The 20,071-nt window shown below is 48.4% G+C and overlaps 4 protein-coding genes across 4 annotated transcripts; 1 reads left to right on the forward strand and 3 right to left on the reverse strand.

The window, feature by feature from the left end:
* Positions 1-493: 493 nt before the first annotated feature.
* On the forward strand, positions 494-3,074 carry CCOS01_08034 (uncharacterized protein; the record flags this gene model as incomplete). The annotated part of the gene is made up of 4 exons (XM_060456196.1): positions 494-1,059; positions 1,118-1,223; positions 1,285-2,071; positions 2,122-3,074. 4 exons carry the CDS (start codon positions 494-496, stop codon positions 3,072-3,074), a joined length of 2,412 nt encoding a protein of 803 aa, XP_060312470.1.
* A 1,938-nt stretch (positions 3,075-5,012) lies between these two features.
* Positions 5,013-6,278, reverse strand: CCOS01_08035 (fasciclin domain-containing protein; the record flags this gene model as incomplete). Its single annotated transcript, XM_060456197.1, has 3 exons — positions 5,013-5,292; positions 5,346-6,114; positions 6,164-6,278. The coding sequence occupies 3 exons, from the start codon at positions 6,276-6,278 to the stop codon at positions 5,013-5,015; spliced, it is 1,164 nt and encodes a 387-aa protein (XP_060312471.1).
* Positions 6,279-8,462: 2,184 nt separating this feature from the next.
* CCOS01_08036 (cyclin ccl1) lies at positions 8,463-9,708 on the reverse strand (the record flags this gene model as incomplete). Its single annotated transcript, XM_060456198.1, has 3 exons — positions 8,463-8,720; positions 8,779-9,087; positions 9,151-9,708. 3 exons carry the CDS (start codon positions 9,706-9,708, stop codon positions 8,463-8,465), a joined length of 1,125 nt encoding a protein of 374 aa, XP_060312472.1.
* A 1,072-nt stretch (positions 9,709-10,780) lies between these two features.
* CCOS01_08037 (BAR domain-containing protein) lies at positions 10,781-12,230 on the reverse strand (the record flags this gene model as incomplete). Its single annotated transcript, XM_060456199.1, has 4 exons — positions 10,781-11,617; positions 11,687-11,802; positions 11,867-12,037; positions 12,104-12,230. The coding sequence occupies 4 exons, from the start codon at positions 12,228-12,230 to the stop codon at positions 10,781-10,783; spliced, it is 1,251 nt and encodes a 416-aa protein (XP_060312473.1).
* Between the last annotated feature and the right edge of the window lie 7,841 nt (positions 12,231-20,071).

The following is a 20,071-nucleotide window of genomic DNA, read 5'->3' on the forward strand; positions in this document are numbered from 1 at the left end:
ATTTACCTAAGCCGCAACCATCAACCGCCCCTAATTCAGCCCGGTTTTACTAGCACGAAGCCTCGCTGATCCATAGCTTTCAGCCGCGCTTAACTAAAACTCCTTCCACTATTGAGGGGCTACTTTATCTTACAAACTGTGGAGATGCAGGACCTTGGTCCCGCTGCTAACCAGCGCTCGTCAGCACTACCAATCCACAAATCAAGTGCGAAGTACAAACGTGGGGAGTGTGTATTTCGGGAGGGCGACCTCGGCGCCCCTTTCATAATCTTTCTTCGCCGTGTTTTGCCAGTGGCTGGATATGAAGCATGCCAAGACTGTCTTTTAAGCTTCTTACTAGAATAGTCTCGGCTTTTGATTTGAGCCCTATGAACACTAGGGGCCTAAGATCAGGTAAACAAATTTCAAAAAAGGGGGGCCTTCACTTCATAAATGTTGAGGGTCTCCCGTATTTCCTGTTGCCAGATATCCGTGAACTTATTGAATAAGCAAAATGGAGTTTGGTTCTGGTGGTAGCTTGCTTCCTAGCTATCGAAAGCCACTTCCAAGTGAGCAGGTCGAACGTATGACCTCAGATACCCGGCTTCCTCTGGCTTCTCCCTCATCTTCTCCCAGCTTTACGGCTGCTATACATCCTCAAACCCCCATTTTCCCCTCTCAATCTGATCAAGCCTCCCCAGAGCACCACACAATGAAGAATTGGGTAGAAACGAAGGCTTCGCCAGCGGCAGAGGGACATCAGATCCCTGAGAACATCGACGCGCCACCATTGCCTCTGCCACCCACCGTTGTAGCTCAGCACCGGAAACGTCTTGTCTGGTGGGCCGTTCGATACTGTGTAATTGTCGTCGTCATCTTCGTTGCATTTCTTATTCCTCTCCTTACATTGAGCAATGATGCAGACTTAGCCGACGACTCCACTCCACAATCAATCCAGGACAAACAATACCGCAACCTGGTGTTTTACATCAGCTTATGGCTAGAGGTTACCTGGGTGGCAGCCGTTTTCTTCGATCTTCTGGGACTCGGCTTGCCATATCTCTTTAGGTTTCTTGCTAGGTCAGTGCACGAGATACCAAGAAATCTATGGCCAGGCGCTTAAAATGAATCCACCTAGATACATCAACTCTTCCCACCAGAGGTACTGGAGAATCTTGAAGTTCATGCGTCGCCCGATTTGCTTTCTAGGCACGACTATTGTAACCTTTATCTTCTTTGCTGCTGTAAGTCATATTCATTCAAACGCAGTTTCCGTGGCGATTTTAGTAATTGTTGTCATTCTAGTGTATCAACACAAATGAACTCCTTGCTGTAAATGTCAACAAGGATCCGAACACATTTGGGTGGGACGATGTTGTAGCCGACATTTTGGAACAGGCTACTCTTTGGGTGGCCTTCTATTTTGTCGAGAAGCTATTGATATCCTACATCTCCGTACATTATCACTATCGAGCAAATCACTCCAAGCTTACTCGCACGAAAGATCTCCAGAACGCCCTTATCACACTTTACGACGCATCGATATACCTTCACCCTTTCCATCGTGGCACATTCGACGACGAGGATATGATCATCCGCAATGCCAACGGCGGAAGCCATAAACAAGAGCGAATGAGGGTTTCAAGCTACCTTGCTCGACTCGGCCTTGATGGCTACAAGCTTGTTGGACTATTCGGAAATTTTATTTCCGATGACCCTCATGCCCATTGGATGCGTCCAGCAAGTACCTATGCTATCATAGAGCGTGCTTGGGGAAATGAAGACTCGGCGACTGCACTTGCAAGGCGGATCTGGTTTTCGTGTGTTGCTCAAGATAAGTTTGGCTTGACTCTGAATGACATCAAAGAAATCCTTGGTCCCCACCGCACGCCGGAAGCCACCAAAATCTTTGCCACCTTGAGCGAAGGTCAAAACCACGACATCCGCCTTGAGGAGTTCATGGCGATCATTCTGGAAGCAGGCAAAACGCGCCAGGACATATACCGCAACATCAACAACATGGACCATTGCATTAACACTTTCGACTGGTTTTGTCTCTTCATCATTGCCGCGGTCATGATATTTTTCATTAGTAAGTCCCTCAGTTCGTCCCTCAAAAGATGTCTCTGACAACTTGCACAGTGATTGCATACGTACCAGCGATGAAGGAAATTCAGAGTGTCTTATCTTCTTTAGCTATTGGTCTCTCATTCGCTGTTGGTCGGACATTCCATCATCTTCTTGTTGGCATCGTCTTTGTTTTCTTCGACCACCCTTACGATATCGGCGACGTCATCAACATCTGTAACGCTGGCGCAACTATAGGCATTGCCTGTACGGTCAAACGCCAGTCTCTTCTCTACACGGTCTTCAGACGACTTGACAACAACTGCGATTTACAAATCTCCAATGAACAACTCACTCAAAAACGAGTCGAAAACTACACGAGGTCTGGTATCAATCGTCAAGGATTGTCCTTGTTCGTGGACTTCAGGACCAGTTTTACGGATATCATGCGTCTTCGAGGCATACTGGAGGAGTTTCTTGCCCAGAACTCTAGAGACTATGTTCCAGAGACACTAGGGTTGAACGTTGCAAGCCTTCATGAGCTCAACAAAATGGAGCTGAGAATTGCCTTCACCCATCGCAACAACTGGTCAGACGATAAACTCCGCTCTCAGCGGAGCAACAGATTCCACTGTGCTTTGGTATCTGCCTGCCGGTCTATTCCCCTTTACAAGCCAGGTGGTATGTCTCCGTCTTCTGGCGAGAACGGAAATCCCATGTATACCGTTCAGCTGGATACCTCAAATGAGCTACAAGAGAACATCAAGAAGGAACAAGCTCGCCGACATGGCCTAAGGTGGGACCGTGTCGAGCAAGCTATCAATCAGGTCCAAGATCAACAGCATTCCAACGATGCTGGGAATAGAAGGGTTGAAGAGGAGACTAAAACAGACAAGGCAAAAGAACAGGAGGCTTTTCTCAAGTTGGCAAGACTTCCAATTGGGAACGAAAGAATGGGAGCCAGCACCGGTGTAGACTTGCCGGCTTCTGGGACAGGCTTGCGCCAATCGAGCCGGCCTCTCGTTTGATTGTCAGTATAACCGACAGCCTTCTATTCTTAGATCAGCCAGTGACAGTATCCCAGTTGACTCAGTCTTCCTCAGAAATCCCTGCAGGCAAAGTACGCATGCGCGTCGTTCTCCGCTCCTTTGTCTTTCGAGGCGCTCCCTCTCGTCTTAGAGGCTTGTCGCACGAAGCTCACCTTGAAAGCAACACTTGGGCCGGTCACTAGCCTTAGTTAGGGCTTCATCTGCCGCTTCATCCTTTCCTAGTAGCAAATGCATATCTTCGTCAAGCAAATCTTTGTGACTTAAGGTTTTCTCATCATCCTGGTCGTATCGCAGTATAGCGACGAGTGATTTGTACTCGTTTTTCGCGCTGGGAGCTGCAACAGCCTTTACACATCTGACACGTCAGCAACTGGCTCCAAATGATCGCATTACCAGCTTGAATGGACATTACAAAGTCTAACGTCGGTTTCGGGTTGAAGTACTAAAACAAGTCAAACGTCTTTTGTTGACTACGTCATGTAACCTGATGGCATTTCAGTGGCACTTGAACTTCTTCCACGTTTGTACCAAGGTGAGCCGACTGGCTTCGGCGTCTCGCTGTCTGGCTGTTGTTTTGAAGTAAAGCCTTCGAGTCTTCCTGTCTAAGAGAGAGCCTCTATATCATTGATTCTATCATCTTCACGACCATCATGTACGGTTGGCTCGGGTAATTGATCTCCGGGTTCCGCAGGTTCTGTCATTGAAAATTCGGGGTTGGGGGGCAGTCGTTAGGGTTATGCAAACGGGCAGCTGCGCTCAGAGACCATTGGCAGAGTCCATTCCAAATTCTGCTTGAATGAATCTCCGCACCCCAGCTGCAACTAAAGCATCTATGAGGGGTTTCTGGCTGCCTATAGCTAGCGTTGCAACACATGATCACATGATATGATGATGTCTATTCCAAGGAGAGCGGGTTGGAGTGGAGTGAGTCGGAGGAGGTGAGGGCGTCGACTACTTTGATGATGAGATTGAGTGTGGATCAAAGCAGAAGCATTGCCTCCAGGTCGAAATAGGGCTGTGACAATGAATCCAGCGTCAAGAAGTGATTTGAAAATCGAATGATTGTCCGAGATTGCCTGTTGCACCGGCAATCGCAATGTGGAAAGAAGACATTTCGAAATTGATTGCTTTGGGGCCTCTTCGAAATGTACGATGGTAAGTTGAATAGCCAAAAGAATCCTGAGTCTTCTCGCTAATATAGAATTTCGACATTCTTTCATCAATAGATGGAGGCTCATGATGAACACTACTGCCACACTTTTATTGCTTCGTCATTATCAAACCTGTCTCTTCCCGCTTCCATTGGATCGCGGGGTCACTTCTGATATGGGGCTAGCTGTGGATGAAACATCGGTTCTGTCGGCTCCGATGACCGGTACCGAGTTTTCGGTTCCGAGATAATTCAGCGAATGGGCGATCTTCCAGCTTCCGAGTCAAATGACAAACCAAACATTGCTAAATCGAAAACCGATCTCTACCGTGCCAGTAATTCACCGTGTCACTCTATCAAGAAGAAAATCTGCTACCCGCATGTCAAGTGTACTCCTTGATAACGTAACCTTCACTGCTGAAATTGATGGAGATCTCCAGCGAAGGGCGTGCTATTAACAAATTGTGGCAAGAGCTTGATGTTGTTTTCTGGGCGACTGGTTGAGAATAAGTGAATCATCCAAACATAGCTTATTGAAGTGAATTAATTGTCGCCTCCGTAGCATATTACAACCCTCCACCAATATGGCAGAAACCCTTCCTCACAAGCTTTGTGGTATAGTTGATCAAACGAACGAACATGGGCTATAACCCATTGGTATCAACTCGCAGTATTGAGATACGACTTCTCCAACCGAATCAAAAGTTCTCCATAACTCTCCCTCTTTCCTTCCCTCATACTTAACTTTTGTCGTATAATGAGTACATTTAAATGTTCATGTAAGCAGCCATACCACCAAAGAGGGCAGCAGCGCCAACAGCAGCAGTGCGCATGGGGCCGGCCTGAGTGCTGGAGGAGGTGGTTCGGACACCACCACCGTTGTTGGCACCAGTCTCAGTGGCAAGCGGAGCAGTTGAAGTGGGACCGGTGATGCCGCTGGTGAAGGGGTTGCTGCCATCGGTAGCAGTACCAGCGCCAGTGTATGCGGGCGCGCGGGTGGAAGCCGTGGTATCAGGCTCCACGGACGTGTTATTGGGGTTCAAGACGCTGAGGATAGTCAGTGAGAATGTTACAAGTCTGCTTCATTTGCAACAACTTACTTGTCGATGACGTGGACGACACCGTTGGCTACAAGGACATTGGGAATGAGAACCTCAGCCTCGTTGACGTAGACGGTCTCGTTGATGACACGGATGGTGACGTTTCCTCCATTGAGTGTGGTCAATGAAGTGTTCGTGATATCGGGGCTGTACAAGACGGCGCCGGCGACGACGTGGTACTGAAGAATGCTGGGCAGCGCGGCGGTCAGGTTGGCGGTGAGGTTGCCGATGGAGCGGAAGGCTTCGTTGTTGGGGATGAAGATTGTCAGATCCTTTGCGGCGGCAAGAGCGGGGCCGACGTTTGCGGCCTGGACAGCACCCAAAGCAGCAGTGAGGTTGGCAGCGCGAAGGGTGTCAGGAATCGGCTGGGGAACGCTCAGGACCTTGTCGATGATGTGGATGGTACCAGCGGTGAAGTTAACATTGCCGGCCGTGACGGTCGAGTTTTCCCTCAAGGCAGAGTAGAAAGTGACGTTACCGCCAACAGTCTGGGCCTGAACGCGCTGACCGCCGGTGATGTTGGCATAAGTCTCGTTGGACAGCAGGGTGGGGATAAACTGCGGCTCTTCGGTGAACTGGGAGGCGTAGTAGGTGCCGTTCAGGACGTGGTACTGAAGAATCGCGGCGACGAGGCCGGGGTTAGTCGCAGCACCTTGGGCACCGGGGCTTGCTAGGAATGCCTCGAGAGCGGCATTGCTAGGTGCCAGGATGGTGATGTTCTGTGCTTGAGAAAGGGCTTGGACCAGAGCCGGCTGGGTGCCCAGGAGTGCTGTGAAACGTTAGAGGGCCTCATTCGAGTAGAACTGGTGGCCGCTTACCTGTGAGAGACGACAAGCTAGAATTCTGAGAGGCTAGAGCAGCCGTCAAGCTTTGTTGGCTCTGGGCGAGCACAGCGCTGGCCAAAGCCAGAGGGAGAAGATTTTTGACCTGCATGGTAGCTGTTTTGCGTACAGGGAACGGATTCTAGTGATTCGAATGGGTTGGGTATCAAGGCTACAAATAACTCGGACTGCTCGATATTGGAGAACCGAAAGACGGCGGTGGAGGTGGCAGCATTTAAAGTAATGTAAAAGCTCCTCATCGGGAGTTGGCACGAATCATGCAAAACACCTTGGTGAGCTCAGTCCAAGAGTGATCAAACCAATCGCGTCGTCGTGGGTTACCAGATCGCGCCGAATCAAGCTTGTTGCCCAGGCTGGGTGAAGAAACCAGGAGGCCTGCCGGGCTTCTTGTCCCCAGACAAGGGTCTTGGTCGACATCACGACCGCGCCAGGGACTGGGACTTTGGACTGGACCGGGGCAGACACGCAGACCAGGGGGGTGGAGAAGCCTCCTTAGCTCGCAAAAGAGCACGACGCTGGCAGAGGACCAATGAGCTGTTTAACAGGATCGCCAGCTGGGTGCCAAGCCGATCGTGAAGTCGTTTTTGGCCGGCGTATACGCCAAGGGGGGGGGGGGGGGACTTGCACTGGCTCAGCATTAATTGAGACCCGACACCATGGCAAGGCAATGGTCTTGCCAGTACCTTCGTTGCCTTACATAGAAGTCCGAAGATCTTTCAAGAGCCATGGCTAGCAGCTGCAGTCCTAGACTGCTAGCTATGCTTGTGCTAGACGAACCCCGTGATGGTGATCGAGAGGCAATTCCCGTCCGAACATGCGATTCCAAGTCCCATTGCGGTCAGATTAGCATTCTGCCGACTGGTGTTTCACGAAGCTAAGTAGACAACGCGGAATGCTAGGGAACCACCTAGCTGCGAGAAGCTTGGGATATCCGAGTCTGGGACGCCATTGACAGCATGTCGGGTCTTGGAAGTTGCGTAAGCCTGCGCCCGACTGGCACAGCTTGGGTGAGGGGGACTACAGAAAAAAGTCGATGTCGTCAGGATAGGCCGCTTAGCGCCATTGAAGACGGGAGAGACTCCGATGGCGCCGAACAACGAGCCGTGCAATGCTGGAAGGTATTCGTGCTTGGCATGCGTGCCGGCGGGCTGCCAACATGGCAATCCTTGCCTTAAGTCATAGCTACCTTGAACACAGAGTATATCCGTGAGAACCGCGCGAAACCGAGCCTGTAGATGTTCAAGGGTTACGCTCTTTTGCCCGTCTTATGGTTTGGCTTATTGTTACCGTAATCTGCCATTGAACCTAGACTGGGATCATCAAATGTTTTCATCGACGATACCTGGCTAGCACGAGTGTTGTCAAGACGCGACAAAACTCGAATGAGAAGGGGAAGAGATGTTCTGGTTCGTGTAGCATTGCAGCCGCTTTCCCCGCAATAGCCAAAAGGATAGTCGACCCCAATGCAGGGCCAGTCGGGCCATTCCCATTTCCCCCTTGGCTTCGCCCTAAGTAGTGTCTCGTCTCCATGGTGTGCCAGGTGTTGGCGAGGTGCTCCGGTTAAACGCCAAATCCACCGAGACACGTATCCGCGATCGGTTTAGTGCCATGGTGAAAGCGTGGCCAAGCAAGCGGACATGGGTGAAGCTCCTTGGAACCCAAGAGCTCTAAAGGCCGGTTGTGCCGACTCCATCACATTGCGTTATAGCCATTGACGATAGTATCATGAAAACGGTGCGTCATCGATTCACTTGACAGATCGCAATTTTGGCGCTTATTCCATAAAGTGCGCCAATGGCGCATTTCTCTCCCTAGGAACCGTTGCTTGGCAGCTGCACTTTCTCCAGCCATGCATGTCCTTACCCTGCCATCCAGAGTGCAACAGAGTTGAACCCGTTGAGGCCTCCGCTGGTGTCTAAATGAGCCACTTGTCGGTGATTGTTCCCCGACTGTCCATCAAGTTGCAAGCGAGGGGCGCATGCTGGCGCGTTTCGAGTTGGGAATTTGTCAAATCTGGGCACCGCCACGATGTTCACCATCGGAAGAAGCGCGAGGGGTCGTGGGGGAAAATATTGGGTATCTCTTCGTAAAGCCGAATCGGGACAGTCGGTCTCTCCCGTCATCCTCCGTGAGCTTGGCGAGCCTCCGCGTGCACCGCCGACACCTCTCCGCTAGGTGCATTCGTACTTGCGCACGAATTCTGCTTTGCGAAAGCACTTTGCGAAAGCAAATGATTCCATCCGAGGCAGGAAAACAGCAATGGGATGCTCTAGACTTAACCCAGTGCCGGGCCAAATACGTCGTCGCCTTCCGTAACCTTTCGTCGCTTCGCATCCCGCGCCTCATTACCGCCGAGTCCTCCGCCATTACCGTCGAACACAGACCCGTCACCTTCACCTTTCGATATCCGCGTCTCTTTCTGCGAAGCCAACTCTCGTCGAGCCTTTTGCAAGGCCACAAGATCTGCGCGGTCGGGGTCTCTGCACTTTTTCAGTTTTCGGATCAGAGGTTTAATCACCTTCGTCGCCTCGACCTGTCTCCTAGTCAGTCTCGCCGCGATCTAAGTAGGGCGACTTTTGAACTCAACATACAGTTCCCCAATACTCGTCCAATCTCTCGGGCGGCTCGGTCGCTAGCAGCTCCCTACACGCCTCAATGGTTCCCATGACTTTATCCCGTATGTCGTGTCGGGCGAGGTCTTTCTCGCCTTCGTTCGAGGTGCCGTTTTGAGCGGGTCCAAAGGCGCTTTGGACGAGTTTCTCGGCCAGACCTCGATCAGCCAAAGAAAGTGAGGCAAGCATGATCTGGCTCGGGGTGTAATGAAAGTACGCGTCTGTGACGAGAGAGCTAAACTTGAGGAAAGCGCGGGCACGGAAATGAGCGGCATCGATTCGGTTTTTCTGTACGGTTCATTAGAAGAGTGCGGAAAAGTGCAGCGTGAGTACGCGAGAATCACAACGTACCTCGAGGTCGGCATGACGCCGGAGTTCCAGAATCGCTCCTTCCAACGCGCGGAACGGGTGCCTGACGTCGAAGGCAAATCGAACTCCTTGGCACAGCAAGAACTCCCCTGCCAGAATCTCCTCCTCAGTCGTGTTGGGGAATTTATCAGCCAGCTTAGCCAGGCGGGTGTACAGTCCCTCAGCCTTGCTTCCGAAGAATAGACAGGTCTTGAGGATATCCTGAGGCGGGTACGTCATGATGGAGTTGGTGACGTAAAATCGACGGAGGAAAACGGTCGCAGTCGCTCTAACCTCTGTCGGGAGCCCACAGAAGTCTGCAGCGCGAATCAACTCCACGGTGAAGAACTTGAGCAGTTGTGTCTCCTCGGAAGGTGTCAAGAACTCTGGCATCGACTCGGCCGCATCGAGGTCCACGCGTTTCGTTTCCACAAGGCGACTGGTAATATTTGTCTTCGCCAGAGAATTGGTCTGTTCTCGTAATTCCGCTAGTTTGGCTGGGGAGAACGACCACAGTCGATACTGTGTCGAAAGTCGGTATCGCGCATCTTCGGTTGCCATCGCGGCAAGCTGGCAGGTTGTGAGCAACCGATTGAGAGTGCTTTCAACTATGGTCGCGAGATGAACGAGGTGGATGTTGGCGCAGTGTAGACGGAGCAATCGCTACGCAGGAGAATTGCTTAGGGGAGGTGCTGTTGTCTTCTGTCCAATAACAGAGGGGGAGTTGGTTGATTGATCCAACATCACAACCCTCAGATCAAACTGTAGGAAAGAGAGCCTGTCTGGGATGGAATGGACGAAAGCCCAGAGACCTTATCGATGCTGGCCGATAAGCTGAGCTGCCCTGGCACCACAGGCGGGCACATGGGATCTGCTCACCTCAGGCAAAAGACAGCTCGGGCCACAGCCAGCGCACGTGATGTGGCGCATGTTTTTTTCTCCCCTGTCGATGCGGGACAAAATGTGGCTGGTGAGGTAAGGTATCTTAGCCCCCAGTGTCGTGAAAAAACCTACCTGAACTCTAAGGAAGGTAGCCATAGGAAGTAGGTATCCACTAGGATAATGGCCCCCAACGCGGATATGAATACCGTGAGCAAACGACCGTCGCCGATGTAGGAAGTCTTCCTCGATTTCACAACCCAGGCTTGCCTTTGGGGCCTGATGGCTACTTCAAATATTAGTTCTGATCCTCTACGCCATTGCACAGTCGCGTTGAGAAGTTCTTGTATGGCCGTGACACTCAAAGTCGGACTCTAAAGTACCGCCTCATGTTGCAATTCATGCCGAAAGGCTCGGAGCGAAGGTCACTCATGGCGGAAACTTTGACAATCTTGGTGACCATCAGCCAGGAAAACAGAATCCATGCTTACTCAGTATCTGGAGAGTCGAACCCGGTCATCTCTAATCCATACGTTCTTCTTTTCAGAAGCTATGCGATGAGGGAACCAATAGTTGCGGATCCAGCCCACGGATATTAACACGCCCAAACGCCCTGCTCCTGTCGGGAGCCCCTATATCCCGTCACGGAATGAACAGTCTATTGATGCATTAAGACCCAAGACAACAATTTCGCACATCGCTACGCCCGCCCACTGCCGTCTTTGACAGAAGAATCTCAAAAAGCGGTGTATATCTAGTACCCAACCTCCCGCTTAGCGGGGACTGGGGGCGCCGGCTTCTTGGCTCGGCTTGGGGGAGGAGGTGGAGGTGCTTTCTTTGCTTGCAGGTTGCTTGTGCTCCGAGTCAAGCTGCTTCCCATGCTGGTGGCCGGGCTGGCACTGCGATCATTCCATTCCGGGCTGCCGCTACCGCTTACTGTCGTGTGGTCATCGTCGGCAAACACGTCGCTCGCCATTGGTCTACCGGTAGGCCTCAGATTCCCACGCAAAGATCCAATGTGAGAAACGGCAGGCACTGGAGGGGTAGCAGCCATGGATCGTCGGTCGGTCGCAGCTGGCCCCTGGAACGTCTGAGACCTACTGATAGACGGCCTCGGGGTTGTGTCGGTCGACGCGCCAAACTTGACCTCTGATCGTTGGGAGCGGATGGGCATGCGGACGGGCATCGGTTCTGGTTCCTCCTCAACGTGATTGTTGCGCGCCGAATAGTCGTTGAACGAGCGGGCCGTGTTGGACCGCCCACGACCGCCGTTTCCATAACGGCGATCGGTGGGCGAGGGAGGCGCATTGCCGCCCGCCCAATTCTGACGCAGACGGCGAAGCTCCTCGGCGCAGCGTTCGTGGTAGTTCAGCTCGGCGTCGAGTAAGCCAGTCAGGTCGCGAACATTGTCAGTCTCTGCATCCTTGATATCGGACATGCGTCGCATGACGTCTTCACCAGCTTCCTCGTACTTTGCCCGGGCAGTACGGAGCTCTTCCTCAAGGCGAAAGTCTTCGCGCTTCGTCTTTTGCATTTTGCTGATTGCTGCATCGTAGGCCAATCGGCGCGACTCGAGCTTCTTCCGTGCGGCCTGGCGGAGAGTGTGTCAGATGGGATGGGCTGAAACCACGTATGGACGAGCCATGACGTCGGTACGTACCTGATACTCTTTCATCATTGCCAAAGATCTTTCGACCGAGACAAGCCAGTTATCGGTAACTTCTGAAGCATAGCTTTCCTGGATACCAGCAAGGCGTTCGTTGGTTCGACCGAGAGCTGTGGATTGCATGATTAGCAGTGCTTCGCAAAATAGAGCAGTATGCGAGATTGATCAACTTACAGAGCAGACAGGCTCCAAATTCAGAGTCGGGCTCGAACTCCTCGCCGTGGGAAATCATCATACGCCCAACAAAAGCGATAGGGAGGCCCTTCTCCTTGTCGTCGAAAGCCTCGCCACGGCGGGCAACCCATTTGACATAGGTGTTTGTGGATTTTTGAAGTCGTTCCATTCCTAGCGCAAAACAATATTAACGCCTGGTTGACTAAAAGCGGTTGTGATTTAAGAGGCCCGGCATACCGTCGTATCGCAATTGCATCTCCATTTCCAAGTTTTTGAATTCGTCAGTCTGTCCGGTCTTGGACTCGGATCCCATCTTTTCGCCGGCCCATTGGAAGGCGCGGTCGAATTTCTTGGTGAAGTTCATGTTGGCGGTAACAATATGGTGCGCTGGGAAGGATTGTCGGAAAGCTCTGCGAGGGTGGGAGATGTCGATTTAAGGGGGAAATAGGACACTCGACGGTCGACGGGGGGGATTAGGGTGACAAGTTGAAGGTAGTTTCGGTCGATGCCAGCATTCAACGGGTTGGTGTAGAGAAAGGATGACGAATGGGAGAAGTTGGCAGAAGTCGTTGCGAGAATCGTTCAGGTGGGAGATGTGTTGAGCGAGCGAGCGAGTGAGTGGTGGATGACGAAAGACGGAAGATGGATTGGTTTGAGAAGGTGAGCGCAAGACGAGGTCTTGGGAACAGATGTAAAGAGAAAGACAGAGGTGGAAAGGGAGCAGTGGCAAAAAGATATCACACACGGTTGATAATGCAAGGAGCAGGGATTGGAGAGATGTGCCGTCAAGCGGAAGAAGCAGGTGAAGAAGGAGGACCGTGGAAGGGGTGGAAGGGGGTGTGTGTGGAGGGAACTGTATCCGTACGGATATTGGTCGAGGGATAAGGTAAGGTAGGCACGGAGTATGGTGGTAGAAGATGATTTCACAAAACGGGACGAGGACTTGGAGGAGGACCTAACGGTGGAATCGATGTATGGATCAATAAGGTAGTCTCCGTACGGTTTGTTGTACGGGGGTAATCCACCGTTCCATGGACGCACCTTGGGTACTCGTGGTCACAGTTCAGTTTGGTACCTCACACACGTAGACCAACTCGACAACAACTGAGAGGCAGGTGCGGGCTATGCAGAAGGTTAATTGGCAGTCTCACAGGAATACTGTGTAGACTTGGAGGCAGGAGCAGGTCGAGGCAAGGTAAGGTATCCGTGGCAGGAAATCCGTAACTGTCCTGATGTGCGTCTCAATGTTCTAGTGGAGTGCCACGGTACCTTCGTATGTGTGTGTGTGTGTGTGTGTGTGTGGTGGGCGGTTTTACTGAACTTCTGTTGCGGGAGGTGGGTTTTGGAGCCGAGCTAAGGCGTGAGCTAAGGCATGCAGGTACGTATCGAGTGGGGTGGTCGGGTGTCACTCCCCGGGAGGGAAGGGAAGGTCTGGAAAGCTTGGGGGAAGGCAGGAGGGCACAAGGAAGAAAGGGACCACTGGCATATCGAGAGCGGAGAGCACGAGACTGGACGTCACGGCAAGGTCGGTGTTCAACCTTCAACCACAGGCAAAGGGACACGTCCGTATTCTAAATCAGAGTTTTGACAACGTATCTCGGGTTTTTGCTGGTACAGATACCTTTGAGATTCGAGGTTTCCGTGAATAAGCAGTGATTTCAGACCACAGCATCTACCTACAGTATGTTGAGGCCCCCTTCTTTCCCGTGCCATGCCGAAGCTAGCACCCGAGTGCACTTATTTTTTCTTCATCCGCACAGGGAAACAGCACATTGCCACGACTACCTGTTAAGTATCCATATACTAAGTACTCGTTTCCCAGTTGTTCAGTCCCTTTCCCATTCAGCCATGCATGCTCCGTACGTTCCTTGCGACTGGGAATTCGGGACACGAAAAAACATGGTAAACCGCTGGGGATTATGGTTGCAAGGGTGGACCAGAAATTCGAAATGGAAGGGACCACACTCAACCGCCGAGGGGCGAGGGGGTCGGGTGGGAAGTGGCCCCACTATCTCAGGTTCGAGAATGGAAAGAGATTTGAGGCGGGGTATCATCGATACGTACCTAGGTACCTTCCAGAGTGACCAGACCATGGCCATGCGGAAGGGACACTGGAAACCACTTGAAGTTGGGAAGGCTACCTACCTATGCGGGAGGGGGGGTGCGCACGGCAGAGGTCGTTCACTATGCTAGCTTAATATCACCCTCCGATACTTATGATGCCTGGTCAGAGTGCAGGTTGTATGTTATCCCAATTTAATGTCTACGCGTTACCCTGTTAGACTTCGTCTATCTAGTTTTGCGTGCTAAGGTAGTGTGTAGTTAGGTATAAAGGCCTACACAGTGTAACGTAGATACTTTTGCTGAACACGTGTTATGTATATCTATATATTGATTGTAGTACGGCCGACATATTAAGATTTCGACCGTAGTCGTTAAGCCGAAATACCGTTTTAGTGAAATGAGTAATTGATACAGGTCGGCCTGGTCTAATGATCACGAGGGCGGCGTGCGCAACACTGGTAGGACGAATATTACGACTAGAGCAGACTATGTAGATTAGTGAAATAGGTGATGCATTTCAATTAAGCGATGCGTATAATACTCTAATACTTCATTAGTAGAGGATGCAGCTGATTAAGCGTCCGGTGCAATGCTCTAGTAATACCGTAGTAGACGAGATCTTCTGATTGAGTGCGCGGCGCTGGTAGAGGTTTTTTGCTAGTAGAGGTTCTTATCTGGTAGAGGCTCCACTCCGTTACCTTACGGATCTAATCAGAACATACTCTATGACTGAGGAAGGCATAGTACACATCACTAGTATTTATTTGAACTGTATCGGAAATATGAATTTAGATTGATTTTTATTTTTTTGGTAGCTTTGTAGATTATATTACTGCATAGCTACTACTACTTACCCTTACCATATTATTTTTATTAAGTAAATATCTCGAGCTTAATGTACGCTAGCTAAAGCTGCGGCACGCTCTAGATTTTGAGGCATTGGACGCGATGCGGACGCGATGCGGATGCGATAGGAGAGGGCGCGACAGGAGAGGGCGCGACATACCTATAGCGAGAGGTGCGAAAAGAATTGATAGACGATAGAATGCGATGAGCGAGAGAATTTGTGGAGAAGTAGGTAAGTAAGATGTTAGACTTGGTCTAGAAGAATAGACGTACCTTGTGAGTGCTGATTGAGAACGCCCTAAGGTACTTAGAAAGAATTAGTGCTGTGTCGGGGTGAACAACCTAAGGACTGAGAGACGAACCTTCGGTGCGATATGAAAGTATGGGATTCTAGATGATGTACCTAAGGTAGAGATCAGCTTGGCTCTGAAGCGTAAGGTAGAGAAGATAGACGAACTTTGGTTAGGTGATTAACCTACCTAATTAAGTGCGGTTATCCCTCTCGCGACTAGAAGTCGAAGCTGTCAGAGGAAAGATTAGTGAAATACGAATTATAATAGTGCGTATGATATAGCTTACCTCTAAAAAGTATAGCAATTGAGCGACAGCAAGGAAGTATCTGTACAAAGTTAGTTATATCAGAGCGACGACCAGGGATATAGGCGGATGCTCACTGGGTATGCGTTTAGCGAATATCTTGCTAGATAATATATAGTAGTAGAAGAGAACTTAAGTATGGCTGAGATAGAGGGGTAGCGGTGAAATGAAGCCTGATGGTGAGCTTAATGGATGGCGGATAGGGGGGTGACTAACCTGTGCGCTAGCGCCACAATGTCACCGATGCGCCCAGCTGGATAAAGCATTCAAGCTTGGAGGGCGTGGGAATGCAGCATTGGAAAAGTGCGATGGCGTTACTCCGTAGATGTGTTAGTAAATCCCTAAGGTACTTCGCCGATTGAATAACTGACTAGATGTGTTCAGGTCGCTAAGGTTTACAGACCGAGCGGGCGCCTATTTCACGGATCAGCATGTCGCAGTGTCGAACCGGGTATGATTGTCAGATCCCACTAGATTAACACAACGAGAAGAAACTGATAGAGATCAACCGCTAGGAGGAAGTAGAAGTAATTTCGAAAAAGATAAGAAAGGCAGTCTACATACGTTAAGCATGCTTAGAGATGTCCTGACTAATCGCGGCTAACGCAACGGACTTTGACGCACCTCTGCCGCTAGTGCAAGCGGAAATGGGAGACTTAAAATGCTCTCGTAGATAAAAGCGTTAGTAATCTGTAATAGGTAGAAGACACAAGAGTCGCACTCACACGCAAAGTATGTAGAGCGATTACCTGCGATTATGCGGGCGGGTCGACGCGTTTGGCGGGTGGGTTGGATGGATAGGTAAGGTAGGTAAGAAAGTTTGCTAGAGCGGAGAGGGGAAAAGTGGTAAAATGAAAAGGTGTAGGTAAAAAGCTCTTATGCGTGCGGGGCTCGGCTCGCAGGTTCACTAGGCTAATTAGACGTAGAGACTACTACCCTCCCTAGCTATGCCGGATACTTTATTATTAGCCCATCTCTCGTGAAATCCGCCTATATAGGATTCTAACCTACGGATAAGAAGCCTAATACATATTAAATCCAAACTACTCTAGAGATTCTGAATTAACTTCTAGTAGTAATTATCAAGTTAAGTAAAATCCTTAATTACATACCTAAGCTTCTATAGCTTATATCTATAGTCTAGACTATTTAGTGAAGTATACCTTAGTATCCTTGCTATATCTCACGAGATTAGGAGGCTATATTCTGTACTACCTAGACTCGTAAAGTAACCGGTGACGGACTTAGCTAATCTAGTTAAGGTATCTCGCGGGGTATACCTCGTAAAAAAAGCTTCTATCTCCTTAACCTCCCGCTATTTATGTAAAAAATTCCCTCCTAGCCTTTGACTTAAATTAGAAAGATATTAAGAGATATTTTGCTTATCGCGCTACATCTTCTCTAGGGATCCTACTGGCTACTCGAGGTATCTTATGAAATTCGTGGCGAGCTACATGGGCTAGTAGCTTTACTAAAGATATGTCTAGGGCACGGGAGTATTTAGTGAATCTCGTTAGGGGACCGTATATATATCTCGCTTATTAAACTAGCTAGTTGTCCAATAGAGGCGGCTAGTGAAATCTAATAAGTAGCCGACTCTCTTAGACTAAGAACATATTATAAGGAGGGTATATTAGCGAGCTATCTCCTCTCTAAACGACCTATTCTCTATCTAGTTTAATTGCTAGTAAGCTAATAATATATTAATTTTCTGTAAGTAAATAAACGGGGCAGCCGAGAAGTTTATCCTTATGTTCGACGCTAAAGAGTTTATTTGTAGAGGTAACGACGAGAAAGATTCGAAAAGTGTAACTAACTTGGTAGGCAAATACACCGTCTAGACGTACGAGGTAATTACGTACCTAAATGAAGTAGCTGATTAAAAAAGAGATATCGCGAAATTTGCTAATAAGAGGAAGGTATTAGCGAGATTATAGATAGTATTTTAAGAGTGAGAATTGACGCGGTAATGAAAGATACCTTGTTAGCCTATCTAAGGGGCACAGGCTTTTATATAGTAATATTATGATATTTATAATCGAGCTCGTATACTATACGGAGACTGCGGTTAAAAATGCTATTGCGCTCTAGATAATGGGGGAAATTAATATTTATGAAAGGGCCGGATTATTTAGTAACGTAGGCTCGTTTAAAGATGCCCTAGAGGCGCGGGTCGGAATGGGCGCTATTATCCGTAAAATCAAATCGTATAAGTATTTCCTCCATCTCTTCCTCCTCTCTAAACGTACTAATTTGTAATTTATTTTCGATTCGCTTTATGAGAGTTAGGTAGTCGCTTCGAAAGCTTATAAAGTAGTCGTGGACTTGTAGGTAGCTGTACTTATATAAGCTTACAAGACTAAAGAAGTTTACTTTGTATACTTGCTCTCTACGAACGAGAGTGGCGGCGGCATTGTGGTAATTCGTTTTCGTAATATTGGCCTTATACTTACTATTCTATTGTTAGTATGTATGCCGGATCCTTCTTTCTAGTTGACCAATTCTTACCGATACTTATCTTCACCTAATAAGGTAAAAATATTACGACAGGAACCATATGTCCAGAAGACTTCCTATAGATACTTCCTAGTATAGATATTAGGCAATGCTTTCAACCTTACCCAGTCTTTAGCATCCTTCTTTTATAGATAAGCGTTAGGATTCCGTTCCCTATCCTCTGTAGCTAGGGTAGTATTAGTGAAATTAGTGTGCATAGTGGCGTTACTAATCTGACTTATGTCGTCGGGGATATTGCTAAACTCGCTCGTAGCTTGATCCTTACCTATTGACTGGAGGCGACTCTGTGGTAATGCCTTTCTCGCTCTTCCTCTGTTGTTCTTGGACTTAGATTCGTTATTAATTAAGCGCGACGTCGCTTAGAAGAGAAGCTATAAAGACTTACGACTAGTAATAAGTATATCTTTAAATTTATCCTTACTAAGGCGAGGAGCATATTTCCCGTATATCTGCATATTAAACTTAGCGATATTCTAGAATACTATGATAAGGATATTAGTAGCGTTATCTCCCACAGCGTTAAGCTTCGTTAGCAGAAAGTTAGGAGCCTCTAAGACAATAGTAGTAGCAAAGGATGGTATAATATATTTAATTTGAAGCTAGTGGCGTAAGAGAACTAGTATTACGATTAACGCTATCCTAGCCTCTATGATCCGCTACGAATCTAAGTAAGTAACCGGTAACTATATTCTTTTAAAGCCTAGGGGAATTAGGAACGATTAAAAGATATTGACATACCCTGAGAGTAACGACTTCTTCAGGGCGTGTTTAACTAACGCTCGCTATGTATACTTCACTAACGACGTTAGTTTAGAATATGCTATATCGACGGGCCTTATGTAGCAAGGGTCTAGAGCTAGAGTAAATATCTACATAGCTTCAAGTACTATTAGTTAGTTAATGATACCGAACTTAGTATATACTACCTTTTGCTTCGCTATAGACCCTGCCCTACTAACTTTTTTATAAATACCCTGTATAAGATAGTAAAAGCGGCTATTCTGGATAATGTCGAAAGCTAGGTTATTACGGAGCGTTTTCGGTATAAAGTAGCCACGATAAGGTTTATTCGCCTGGTGACCGAGATAGCCTGCAAGCTCTTGTTACTGCACTATATCGCTAACGAAGTAAAGTAGGAATGCGCAGATAAATATTTCTTAGCCTTAGACCGACATTGTATAACCTTAGTTAAGTACTACGAGTTAAGCTAGACTTTATAATACTTCTGTATCGTCTAAGCCGAAGGGAGCTAGCATAACTAGGAGCATACTTAATCTCCTTATGCTAATATGATCGGGAAAAAAGGCTAGTAGTATATAAAGTCCCAGAATCGACTAGTATATATTACGATATACTCTAAAGGTATCATAGAAAAACTTAAGAAGAAGGGAGATTACGTTCTCCTTATTGAAGTGGTTCGTAAACTAGTCTCTAGTATATCCTTGAAGTTCGAGCTCGCCGCGGTGGGGGTCTGAAATTATTAGCGGCCGAAAACCATCCGCTTCACTATCTAGAACATAGCAGATAACAAAAGCCTACGACTCGGGGGGTAACTATGTGCTAGGCTCCTGAGGAACGTATATATAAAAGAGATACATATTAAATCTATTAACTATGCGATTTGTTAGTAATATAATCTCGAGATTCTCGGTAAGGATGAGTTCTTATTATGTTAGTTAACTAGGGTTGAATTTAGGAAGCGTGTTAAAGGTATTACGGCTTTGTTGAGTAGGGAGCGTATCCGGGGCAAATACTAGTACGATATAAACTATATTAAGTTCATCGTTACGCCTGAGCTTAGCGTTAGGTAAATAATTAACACCACACTAAATCACTCGGCCATAGTATCGCTAGGATAATTCGATGTAACAGTCTCCTTAGTATATATAGAACACGAAGTTAGAAGGGAAAATAGGCTTCTTATCTAGGTAACGATAGAACTTACCCGATATCGTCCTCAGAGACTCTCCCTAAACTCTTACTTACTATAGTTCGTAGCCGCTAGGCTTATGTTATGCCATACTACGATATATTAGTCTAGATAGCGATACTAAATCCAAAAGCGCCTGTAACATAGCTTATAAGTCGAAAGATAGCATATTTTCGATATACGACGCCCTAGATAGTAGCTTAGCAGGGTCGAGCTTCACCATAAGCTTCTAGAGTCGGCCGAGAGGGAGC

The sequence above is a fragment of the Colletotrichum costaricense genome (genome assembly GCF_030867565.1).
Source record: "Colletotrichum costaricense strain IMI 309622 chromosome Unknown Scaffold_8.1, whole genome shotgun sequence".
Classification (NCBI taxonomy): domain Eukaryota; kingdom Fungi; phylum Ascomycota; class Sordariomycetes; order Glomerellales; family Glomerellaceae; genus Colletotrichum; species Colletotrichum costaricense.